The 12,622-nt window shown below is 41.8% G+C and overlaps 1 protein-coding gene across 3 annotated transcripts in view; it reads right to left on the reverse strand.

Moving 5' to 3' along the window:
• The window catches only part of asic1c (acid-sensing (proton-gated) ion channel 1c), a 165,501-nt gene that overhangs the window by 2,009 nt on the left and 150,870 nt on the right, over positions 1-12,622 (reverse strand). For 2 of the 3 annotated variants that reach the window (XM_064934580.1, XM_064934565.1), the window contains exons 7-11: positions 9,587-9,678; positions 6,929-7,008; positions 6,623-6,694; positions 3,681-3,733; positions 1,989-2,110 (exon numbers count right to left, since the gene is read on the reverse strand). In XM_064934580.1, the coding sequence (XP_064790652.1) occupies positions 2,032-2,110; positions 3,681-3,733; positions 6,623-6,694; positions 6,929-7,008; positions 9,587-9,678 (376 nt within the window). In that variant the 3' untranslated portion in view covers positions 1,989-2,031. Of the gene's footprint in view, positions 1-1,988; positions 2,111-3,680; positions 3,734-6,622; positions 6,695-6,928; positions 7,009-9,586; positions 9,679-12,622 lie in introns of those variants that run through there. The other variant, XM_064934573.1, reaches the window with a different exon arrangement.

Here is a 12,622-nt window from a genome sequence, read left to right on the forward strand (position 1 = left end):
AAAGTTGTGATTGTTCATATGTGAAAACATAAACAGTTTTTTTCTACTTTCCAATATGTCACTTGAAAACAAAGAATTGCATTCAATTATCTTGCAATAGTTTATCTTCCGGGGGCCTAACGCGAGAAGCTTTCATTACTTGATGGTTTATAGTTTCAAATCAGTGATAGGATCAATCTCTAAACAGAATCATTTGAGTATGAAGGCAGCACAATTACTGTGAACTGTCTATTACTGGGGGGTTCAAGTTAGGTCTGCTGTTCTCCTTTGAGCATTGTGATCATAGTTGAGTGGGCATCACTGAAATCTGCATTCTCTTACTCTCAATGAGTTATAAATGAAAGAATGGTAACATGAATATGTCTTTAAAACCCCTCTTGATTCTACTAATGAATGGACCTGGCTATGCTGATGCTACACATGCTAACCATGGCTAGCCTCTCAATTTGATATTCAGCACACCAGAACTGACTGCTACACTGAACAAAAATATGAACGCATCATGTAAAGTGTTGGTCCCAAGTTTTATGAGCTGAAATTAAAGATCCAATAAATGTTCCATACACACAAAAAGCTTATTTCCCTCAAATTGTGTGCACAAATTTGTTTATATCCCTGTTAGTAAGCGTTTCTCTTTTGCCAAGATCCCCCTGACAGGTGTAGTATATCAGTTATCTGACTAAACAGCATGATCATTACACAGGTGCACCTTCTGCTGGGGACAATAAAAGGCCACACTAAAATGTGCAGTTTTGGCACACAACACAATGCCACAGATGTCTCAAGTTCTGAGGCAGCATGCAATTGGCATACTGACTGCTGGAATGTTCACCAGAGCTGTTGCCTGAGAACTGAATGTTAATTTCTCTACCATAAGCGTCGTTTTAGAGAATTTGGCTGTACATCAAACCGGCCTCACAACCGCAAACCACGTGTATGGCATTGTGTGGGTGAGCTGTTTTCTGATGACGTGAGCAGAGTGCCCTGTGGTGGTGGTGGTGGGGTTATGGTATGGGCAGGCATAAGGACAACGAGCACAATGGCAATTTGAATGCACAGAGATACAGTGACAAGATCCTGAGGCCCATTGTCGTGCCATTCATCCGCCGCCATCGACTCATGTTTCAGCATGGTAATGCATGGCCCCATGTTGCAAGGATCTGTACACAGTTCCTGGAAGCTGAACATTTCCCATTTCATCCATGGCATGTATACTCACCAGACATGTTACCCATTGAGTATGTTTGGGATGCTCTGAATCAATGTGTACGACAGCGCGTTCCAGTTCCCACCAACTTCACACAGCCATTAAAGAGGAGTTGGACAACATTCCACAGGCCACAATCAACAGCCTGATCAACTCTACATGAAGGAAATGTTTAGCGCTGCATGAGGCAAATGGTGGTCACACCAGATACTGACTGGTTTCCTAATCCACACCCCAACTTTTTTTTAAAGGTATCTGTGACCAACAAGTGCATATCTGTATTCCCAGTCATGTGATATCCATAGATTAGGGCCTAATTCATATATTCCAATTGACTGATTTCCTATGAACTGTAACTCAGGAAAATCTTTGAAATTGCTGCATGTTGCGTTTATATTTTTGTTGAGTATATTACAATGGTTTAAATAAGTTGACATGAACTGAGACCACCACTCTGAAGTCCTTTCCATCTACATTACTAGTCTTATACATTACTAGTCTTATACATTACTAGGCTGATTAAAACCAATTCAAACACACTAATGTCACCCTGTTTAATAGAATGCAACATGAATGGAACATCAAATAAATAGTGTCGTCGACGCCTTGATATGTCCGTCACCTGAGTTCTGCTTTGGAAATGGTTTTATTCTTATGATAGTGTTCTATTTCTAATCAGGCAATCGCTAGATCCTACTACTCTACACTAACCATGTTTGTAATAATACATGTTATTTCACAGTTTTCTGTCAACCCCGAATATCCCATGTGTCCCCCCCCTCCCCCTGCTTTATGTCGTCAACAAGCAAACTCCTCAAAGTTGCCTAGAGTCGGGTGACGAGGTAACATGTTCGGCGTGAATCCGAGACTGTCCGAGTGACTCCGGAGGGTGTCACAGGTGCTCTGTAAGACAAGGGAAGGGAGGGAGGGAAGAGGAGTTCAACCGTATTAAGGGAGGGGTGATGAGGGAGGGAGGAGAAGAGGAGATCGAGAGGCACACAGGTCACAGTAAAAATAGGAGGGGATGTGACATAAATAGGTAAAAAGTGGGACAATTTAACATAACCAGAACCAAGTGGAAACAGAATAGATGTAGATAACATGACGTTAACCATCATTGATACATCAGACAGAGGGAGAGGGTTGAAAGCATAGTACACACATTGACAAAATAATACAATACAAATGGGTGAACATTAAATTGGTAGTGTAGGGGACATTTAAAGTAGGTCAGTTGTGTTTCAGGGTATGGGTAGAGAGAAGAAAGAGAAGAGGGGTATGGTATGGATGAAGAAGGGAAAGAGAAAACAAAACAGTTTTTTAGTCCTTGTCTCTATGTTAGTATCTTGATTCCTACATGTTCATCGACATCCACATGATGTCTGCATACGTTTTGTGCAACTGCGGCTGTTTCAGTTAATATATTGCTGATATGTGGGTTCAAAAGAAGCATGAGCCATACTGTAGATGTAGATATCTATTTCAGCAGACAAAGAGCCATTTAATTTGATGCAAACTGCATTGCATGCAGACCTGTGATAGCATCACAAAGGAATGCATCTAGTGATGTTATTGGACACAGATTCCAGTAAAATGGTCCCTTTAAATGGACCTTGTTGCTGCAGGGAAGCAATATGTAGATGATCCCCTGCGGATCAGCTTTTGTTGTGCCATCTACAACAAATTATGTATGTATACACATTTATATTTTTCTCAGGAAACTGCATTTTATCCTAAGGGAAGGAAAGCATCTTTATTATTCAGTGAAAACAATAAGAAAGAAGCTAATTTTCTTATTGCAGAGTCCCAAATTGTCTTAACAGGTGGATAATCCAAACAATTCATTGTTTATAATAAACCGATAATAATCTCAGAATGAAAAATCCACACAGCAAACCTATTTACGGCATTAAGAGTCATTGATTTCAGAATAGACTCCACAGAAAATACATTGTATTGTATTTAGGAAGATTGACCTAACGCAATGTTGGAAAAACAAATGTATAAAGCAATCACTACTAGTATGTTTTACATCTCTGCAAAATCACCCACCAAACCAGCTTCAGGTGAACCAACATCTCTACAAAATCACCAACCAAACCAGCTTTAGGTGAACCAACATCTCTACAAAATCACCTACCAAACCAGCTTCAGGTGAACCAACATCTCTATAAAATCACCCAACAAACCAGCTTCAAGTGAACCAACATCTCTACAAAATCCCCCACCAAACCAGCTTCAGGTGAACCAACATCTCTACAAAATCCCCCACCAAACCAGCTTTAGGTGAACCAACATCTCGACAAAATCCCCCACCAAACCAGCTTTAGGTGAACCAACATCTCTACACAATCCCCCACCAAACCAGCTTCAGGTGAACCAGAATGGAAATGATGTATGAAATGGTTCCCAGAATGTCTGAAAAGGAAGGACAGTATGGGTGGGAGGAGCTATTATCAATGGGGTTTGCTACCTGGGGGCATGATTAGGCGTGACACCAGGGCTGGTTGGGTTCTCTGGAAACTCCTGGAATAGACATGATGAAAAGAAAGATGAGGGTGACTGAAATGAAATTAAAATACAATGCAGAGCTGATAAGTAAGTAAACAAGTGGCCCCTCCAAGCAAGTCTGTCTGTGCACAATGGCTAGGCTACAGCCCTGTGTAATTGATTAGTTACAGAGAAGAATGCTGCACACCTATACATAAATATCAGAGAGCTAACTCCATTCAGCCATTTAATTTTGATGAAAGTCTCAAAATCAGAGACATTTGAGAATGCAAGAGACCATTCTTAGTCTCTGTCCATGTATGTTTTTTGTAATTTAAAAAAATTTGTAGACATTCATTGAAATAGAAATCACTAATATACTGTATCTTGATATGAAAGGGTTGCTATTGGCGCCATTCGTCTTACATGCCATCTAATGTACTATGTAAAGTCAGTAGTCTTAGAACTATCATACCACTATGTTTAACATTAATGTGCATTACTGATTTTACGGTTTTCATATAGCACTTGTCTTGATCTCATCTAGGTTGATTCATTGGGTGGTTAGAGAGGAGAGGAGGTGAATGGAGTTGGACGTAAAGGAGAAGAGGATTGGGGAACATGACAGTAAAAGCTATTAAAGATGGCTTATCATTATGTTTCAATGCAAAGAAAGCCTCCAATAATGGATGATTACATGACATGGGTGGAGAAACAATGTTATAGTAAAACAGCATTACATCCACCTAAAGCTCCATGTCCTTGTTTCATGTTGCAGTATGTGCCTCTAGTCAGGGTATGTTACATAACATTGTTGGTTCCTGCGGATGAAAAGCATCTATAAAGCTGAAGCCTGAGGAAAAACTGTTGTGATGCCACAAAGGTCTTTTTTCTACTCTAGTCTGTTTTGATTTTACTAGGATCCCCATTAGCCGACACCAATGGCGACAGCTAGTCTTACTGGGCTCCGACACACAACGAAAAATACATTACAGACAACATACTTTACAATTTACATATATTTAAAAACATTTGCATGTAGTGTGTGTGGGCATCTATCAGTTACACATACATGTCAGTACATACACATAAAAAGTAGGTCACACGGGGGAGAGGCTTTGTGCCTTGAGTTGTTTCTTTATTTTATTTTTTTAAACCAGGTTTGATGTTAATTTGCACTATATGAGATGGAAGGGAGTTCCATGCAATCATGGCTCTGCATAATACTGTATGTTTCCTTGAATTTGTACTGGACCTGGGGACTGTGAAAAGACCCCTGGTGGGTTCTGGTGGGGTAAGTGTGTGTATCAGTGCTGTGTGTAAGTTGACTATGCAAAGAAAATTGAATTTCCAACACATTCATGTTTCTTATTAAAGCAATAAGTGATGAAGTGTATTTCCTTAACTCTTAGCTAAGAGAGACTGGCATGCATAGTATTGTTGATTCACCAAGAAACAGTTAAGTCAACAGGCATGAAAATAGGTTTGGGAGAAGGGTTTTTCTCCATGTGTCCAGATTTAGCTGTTCAGATATGATGGGTTCTACCAGTATCAAGCTGAGAGTGATAGTGCTGACACAATGTGATACTAAAGACACTATTCTATGCCTGGAGCGGATCTCTCATAGGGTACATCCAGTTGAAATTGTTTACTTCTCTCTCCTCTTTGTCACGTAGAATGCTCTGAATAAACATGTTATTTCCATTTGAACAAACAAATAAAAATACAGAACCTTATCTATGATATTAATTGTCAAACATCTCTTGCCTTTTCGACTGTTTAAATTACTATATACCTTTTGACTGTTTAAATTACAATAGACCCTTTAAACTGCTTTTTGTAGGATACTGTAAGTCAAAATGTATCCTAGTGACAACATGTCCAAATCTGTAGGCTGTATCCAACTGGACTTTCTATTTTACACATAATGCAAAAAGAGCTGAAAGCCAAGTAACAAAAGAAGTGTATTTTAAAGACTTCCTGTTCATTCAGTCTTAGAGTTTTTTAAATGTATTATTTGGTTTATAGGTTTTACAAAAATATCAGTAGGAGACATACCTCCTTGGCACATGCAGCTACAGTTATCTCAGTAGTGGAGCCAGGACATCTTTATCTAATATTTCCACCACATCAGTTTACTGGAAAAACTCCAAGACTGAAGCAACTGTGCATGCAGATAGCTCATGCAGAAACAGAAACCCAGGGCTTTTTCACTACCTTGGAACCAGACTTTGGGCATATACAGTGCCTTCAGAAAGTATTCACACCCCTTGAGTTGTTCCACATTTTTTTGTTTTACAGCCTAAATTTGAAATGGATTACATTTAGATGTTATTGTCACTGTTCTACACACAACACACAATGTCAAAGTAGAATTATGTTTTTAGACATTTTTACAAATGAAAACAAAATGAAAACCTGAAATGTCTTCAGTCAATAAGTATTCAACCCATTTGTTATGGTAAGCCCAAATAAGTTCAGGAGTAAAATTTTGCTTAACAAGTCACATAATACATTTTTAAAGCCCTTGAATGAGTAGGTGTGCCCAAAATGTTGACTAGTACTGTATGTAAATGAGATAATTCTGTATTTCATTTTCAATCAATGTGCTAAAATAAAAAATAAAAAATGTTTTCACTTTGTTATTATCGGGTATTGTGTGTATATGGATGAGAAAAAATCTATTTAGTCCATTTTGAATTCAGGCTATAACACAACAAAATATGGAATAAGTCAAGGGGTATGAATACTTTCTGAAGGCACTGTATATAACTAAAGAAAAGGTGCTCACTTTGATTTGCATTCCACATCTGTCATTGATTGGTCATGAAAAAGGCTTGAGATTCTGACACATTACAGTGCTTTACTTTGTTTGTAGTGCAGTGCAGAACTACAAACCAGTGCATTGTGGGAGACTCAAATTACCAGATTGTCGCTTGGACAACGCTGCGGTCGTTTCTTGCGCATGAAGTAACCCAAAACTTTATCCTTAAATACCTAAATACAAGAGTATCTAGTTAACATCACAACAAACCAGATATTGCAAACATTTGAAAACACTTAAAACCATATAGACAGACAGATCATTAGGACAAGGGTTTCTCGTATTTTTGATTACATTTAAATACTTCATCATCATGAATGAATTGTGTACTTTCAACATATAACCCCAACTCTACTACTTGAGAATACTTTTAAGTGATTAAACAAATGTGAATGCCTCCACTTTACCTCATATAAGTAGTCAAATATTTCCAATATCGTTAAAACACTGGCTCCAATGAACAGACCCATCTGCCCACCAATGTCACCTGAAAAGAGGATGACAGATGAAAAGACATAAACAGGCAATACCACAGTCAGACAGATAATAACCCATCATCACTATCAAACACTCCCTAAAACACTTCAGCGCACACGCCTTTCTAATCGACCTGGCCCGGGTATCCTGGAAGGATATTGACCTCGTTCCTTCAGGAGAGGATGCCTGGTTATTCTTTAAAAGTGCTTTCCTCACCATCTTAAATAAGCATGCCCCAATCAAAACATTTTGAACCAGGAACAGATATAGCCCTTGTTTCACTCCAGACCTGACTCCCCTTGACCAGCACAAAAACATCCTGTGGTGTACTGCATTAGCATCGAATAGCCCCTGTGATATGCAATTTTTCAGGGAAATTAGGAACCAATATACACAGGCAGTTAGGAAAGCAAAGGCTAGCTTTTTCAAATAGAATTTTTCATCCTGTAGCACAAGCTGCAAAAAGTTATGGGACACCGTAAAGTCCATGGAGAATAAGAGCCCCTCCTCCCAGCTGCCCACTGCACTGATGCTAGGAAACACTGTCACCACCAATAAATCCATGATAATTGAGCATTTCAATAAGCATTTTTCCACGGCTGGCCATGCTTTCCACCTGTCTATCCCTACCCCGGTAAACAGACCTGCACCCCCCACAACAACTTGCCCAAACCTCCCCCATTTATCATTCACACAAATCCAGATGACTGATGTTCTGAAAGAGTTGCAAAATCTGGACCCCTACAAATCAGCTGGGCTAGACAATCTGGACCCTGTCTTTCAACCTTTCTTTCGTATCGTCTGAGATCCCCAAAGATTGGAAAGCTGCTGCGGTCATGCAACGCCAAGCGTCGGGGATTCCCCCGCCAAGCGTCGTGGGACCCCTGGGACCACCCTTAAAAGTGGGGGAGACACTCTAGACACAAAATGTTACAGACCTATATCTATCCTATCCTGCCTTTCTAAGGTCTTCGAAAGCCAAGTTAACAAACAGATCACCGACCATTTCGAATCCCACTGTACCTTCGCCGCTATGCAATCTGGTTTCCGAGCTGGTCATGGGTGCACCTCAGCCACGCTCAAGGTCCTAAACAATATCATAACCGCCATCGATAAAAGACAATACTGTGCAGCTGTATTCATCGACCTGGCCAAGGCTTTCGACTCTGTCAATCACTGTATTCTTATCAAATCGAAGGGCCTGTTGTCCAGACCTCTGGCAGTCTCTACGAGGGTACCACAGGGTTCAATTCTTGGGCCGACTCTTTTCTCTGTATATATCAATGATGTCGCTCTTGCTGCTGGTGATTCTCTAATTCACCTCTATGCAGACGACACCATTCTGTATACTTCTGGCCCTTCTTTGGACACTGTGTTAACTAATCTCCAGACGAGCTTCAATGCCGTACAACTCTCCTTCCTTGGCCTCCAAATGCTCTTAAATGCAAGTGAAACTAAATGCATGCTCTTCAACCGATCGCTGTTCGCACCTGCCCGCCCGTCCAGCATCACTACTCTGGACGGTTCTGATATGTGGACAATTACAAATACCTAGGTGTCTGGTTAGACTGTAAATTCTCCTTCCAGACTCACATTAAGCATCTCCAATCCAAAATGAAATCTAGAAATGGCTTCCTATTCAGCAACAAAGCATCCTTCACTCATGCTGTCAAACATATCCTCGTAGAACTGACCATCCTACCGATCCTTGACTTCGGCGATGCCATTTACAAAATAGCCTCCAACACTCTACTCAGCAAATTGGATGCAGTCTATCACAGTGCCACCTGTTTTGTCGCCAAAGCCCCATATACTACCCACCACTGCGACCTGTATGCTCTCGTTGGCTGGCCCTCGCTTCATATCCGTCGCCAAACCTACTGGCTCCAGGTCATCTATAAGTCTTTGCTAGGTAAAGCCCCACCTTATCTCAGTTCACTGGTCACGATAGCAGCACCCACCCTTGCACGCGCTCCAGCAGCTATATTTCACTGGTCACCCCCAAAACCTATTCCTCATTTGGCCGCATTTCCTTCCAGTTCTCTGCTGCCAATGACTGGAACAAATTACAGAAATCACTGAAGCTGGAGACTCATATCTCCCTCACTAACTTTAAGCATCAGCTGTCAGAGCAGCTCACAGATCATTGCACCTGTACATAGCCCATCTTTAAATAGCCCATCCAACTACCTCATCCCCATATTGTTATTTAAAAAAACATTGGGCTCCTTTGCACCCCACTTGCACATTCATCTTCTGCACATCTATCACTCCAGTGTTTAATTGCTAAATTGTAATTACTTTGCCACTACGGCCTATTTATTGCCTAACCTCTCTAATCTTACATCATTTGCACACACTATATATAGATTTTTTATATTGTGTTATTGACTGTATGTAAATATATGTGTTTATATGTGTTATTGACTGTAAATAGTCTCAAAAGGAGTTTAGACCAGCAGGCATGATCACACAATGGGACAATGTGCAGTGCTTGCTGAGGATGTGATGTTCAGGCCTAGTGCGTTTCCTCTCAGTCGTAAAAACAGATCATGAACCTGATGGGAAAACTTGAATCAATCGCTCACCAAGCAACCCTGCAATTTCATACGCCTTCTTCTGTTCAATCTTCTCATAATTCAATGCCTCAAAGAAGATGTCCAGGACTAGTAAGTTTTCTCTAGAGACAAAAACAAATACATCGAAAAGGTGTTACTTTATAACGTACATCTATCTTAGAGATACAATTGATTGATTTAATTGACTAATTCTGAGACATTTTGCATTAATTTACAATAAAGGTGAACGGTGGAGACCAATATCATACTTTTATTATGATTTCTTTTAATAAAAATGCAAACCTCTGATCGTTATGTCACTTACCGTAAAACTTCAATTAATAGCCAGGGTGATTATTTGCTTAAATCATTGAACACAACAAGCGCTTAATAGATAGAGACTTCTGTTTCCTTAATGTACACAGATTTTGCTCATTTGCATACAGTTGAAGTCGGAAGTTAACATACACTAAATACATTTAAACTCAGTTTTTCACAATTCCTGACATTTAATCCTAGTAAAAAAAATCCCTGTCTTAGGTCAGTTAGGATCATCACTTTATTTTAAGAATGTGAAATGTCAGAACAATAGTAGAGAGAATGATTTCTTTCAGCTTTTATTTATTTCATCACATTCCCAGTGGGTCTGAAGTTGTTTACATACACTCAATTAGTATTTGGTAGCATTGCCTTCAAATTGTTTAAATTGGGTCAAATGTTTTTGGTAGCCTTCCACAAGCTTTCCACAATAAGTTGAGTGAATTTTGGCCCATTCCTCCGACAGAGCTGGTGTAACTGAGTCAGGTTTGTAGGCGTCCTTGCTCACACATGCTTTTTCAGCTCTGACCACACATTTTCTATAGGACTGAGGTCAGGGCTTTGTGATGGCCACTCCAATACCCTGACTTTGTTGTCCTTAAGCCAAACTTTGGAAGTTTGCTTGGGGTCATTGACCATTTGGAAGACCCATTTGCGACCAAGTTTTAACTTCCTGACTGATGTCTTGAGATGTTGCTTCAATATATCCACATAATTTTCCCCCTCATGATGCAATCTATTTTGTGAAGTGAACCAGTCCCTCCTGCAGCAAAGCACCCCCACAACATGATGCTGCCAACCCCGTTGTCACGTTCTGACCATCGTTCGTGTGTGTTTTCCTTGTTTTAGTGTTGGTCAGGACGTGAGCTGGGTGGGCATTTTATGTTGTGTGTCTGGTTTGTCTATTTCTATGTTTGGCCTGATATGGTTCTCAATCAGAGGCAGGTGTTAGTCATTGTCTCTGATTGGGAACCATATTTAGGTAGCCTGTTTTGTGTTGGGTTTTGTGGGTGATTGTTCCTGTCTCTGTGTTTGTTGAACCAGTATAGGCTCAGTCACTTTGGATTTTCTTTTTTCCTTGTTTTGGAAGAGAAGAAAATGAGCGCCATTCTTCTTGCGGAGATGGTGCAAAATACATCAACTCGGTTGGTCCCTGGGATTGGGCTGGCCAACACGATTCGTTTTGCTTGGAAGGAAAAGGAGTTGGAGCCTTTAGGACGGGAAACTTTTGGAAGGATAATATTGATGGGGATTCTAAAGCTGACGGTGAAGGACGTGTTTTGATTCCAAGGCAACTCGTTGGAGGGAGCATACAACGTGGCACTATATACAGAGGAGAAACACAATGATATCCTGAGAAGGGCAAGAGCAGTGGGAGGTGAGAGGCCGATGAGCCACTACGAAATAACAAGCCTGGCGAAGAATAACTTTAGGGTTGTAACTGTCAACATTTACAACCCATACGTTAAAGATGAAGAGGTGAGGGCCTTTCTGGGGAGATACATGGATAACGTCTCCTCAGCTAGGCACCTCAAAGACTCCCTTGGGTTTTGGAATGGGAGGAGAGGCTTCCAGGCCCTCCTCAGGGAGGACCCAAAGGGACATGGTGGCTACCGCCATCCTCCTGCTATGTTCTCCCTAGGGGTTGACAGGGGGACGTTGTTTTATGCACATCAGCCCCCATTTTGCAGGCGCTGTATGGCCTACGGACACATTATCGCCTCGTGCAGCATGAGAAAATGCAGATTTTGTGGATCTGAGGATCGCGAGGCGAGGGATTGTGACAAGCCTAAGGCGTGCCACGGGTGTGGCTCGTCAGCACACCTGTGGCGAGGGTGCCCGGCTCGTCAGAGGTCATATGCGTCTGCGGCTGGGGGGGGAGCAGGAGCGGGGGATGGGGGAAGAAGAGGAGGGGAAGGAAGCACGCCTCATGTCCAGAGTACAGGTCCAGAGGGGAAGGCCGCAAGGAAGGAGGAGGAGCAAGAAGCGGCGGATGGAAGAGAGAAGGAAACGGAAGGCACGGGAGTAGAAGAAACAGCAAAAGTGGCGGAAGAAGGCAACCGAGTGGAGGAGCATGAGAGAGAAGAAAGCGAGGGAGGAGTGTTGGAGAAGGAGACGGTGGAAGAGCAAGTGGACTGGGGGGAAAGTGCCCTGGTGGAAGAGATGAGGGGTATGGTGGAGGAGCTGGCGGGGGGAGGGTGGTATCTCTCCACTACCGCCATCACCAAAGAAGAGAATGAAGAGGAGGGTGCGATTGGCCGACAGTGAGAGGGAGGGGATTGCCAAGAGAGTGATGGGGGTGGGAGAAACTTCTGGGTTGCTGCTGGTTTCCCCAGGCCCTCAACTTCTGTTGGGTGGGGACACACCTAACAAGACTCAGGACTGGGTACAGGAGGAGGTGGGGAGTTTGTTTGGGGACTCAGCCTCCCCGATTTTCTTTTCCAATCCAGCTGCAGCACTGGGGAGGGGGAGGATTGTGGGGGTAGACCCAGGGTGCAGGGCACCCCGGAGCCAAACACTATTCCTGCATCCTGGGTTGGTGAGATGGAGGAAGAGGTGGGTATGTCGGGAATACGGATGGTGTTCTCACCGGTAGATATGGAGGAGGGGAGCATCGGGTGAGTCTCCTGATTTTGTTTTTTTTCTGTCTGGGTTTAGAATTTGAGTGTATTACATGTTTTTATTTTTTCATGGAGTCTAATTTCACTTTTGTTAGTTTAAATGTAAGGGGTTTAAGGGATTTTGTTA

Source organism: Oncorhynchus masou, chromosome 3 (genome assembly GCF_036934945.1).
Source record: "Oncorhynchus masou masou isolate Uvic2021 chromosome 3, UVic_Omas_1.1, whole genome shotgun sequence".
NCBI classification, from domain to species: Eukaryota; Metazoa; Chordata; class Actinopteri; order Salmoniformes; family Salmonidae; genus Oncorhynchus; species Oncorhynchus masou.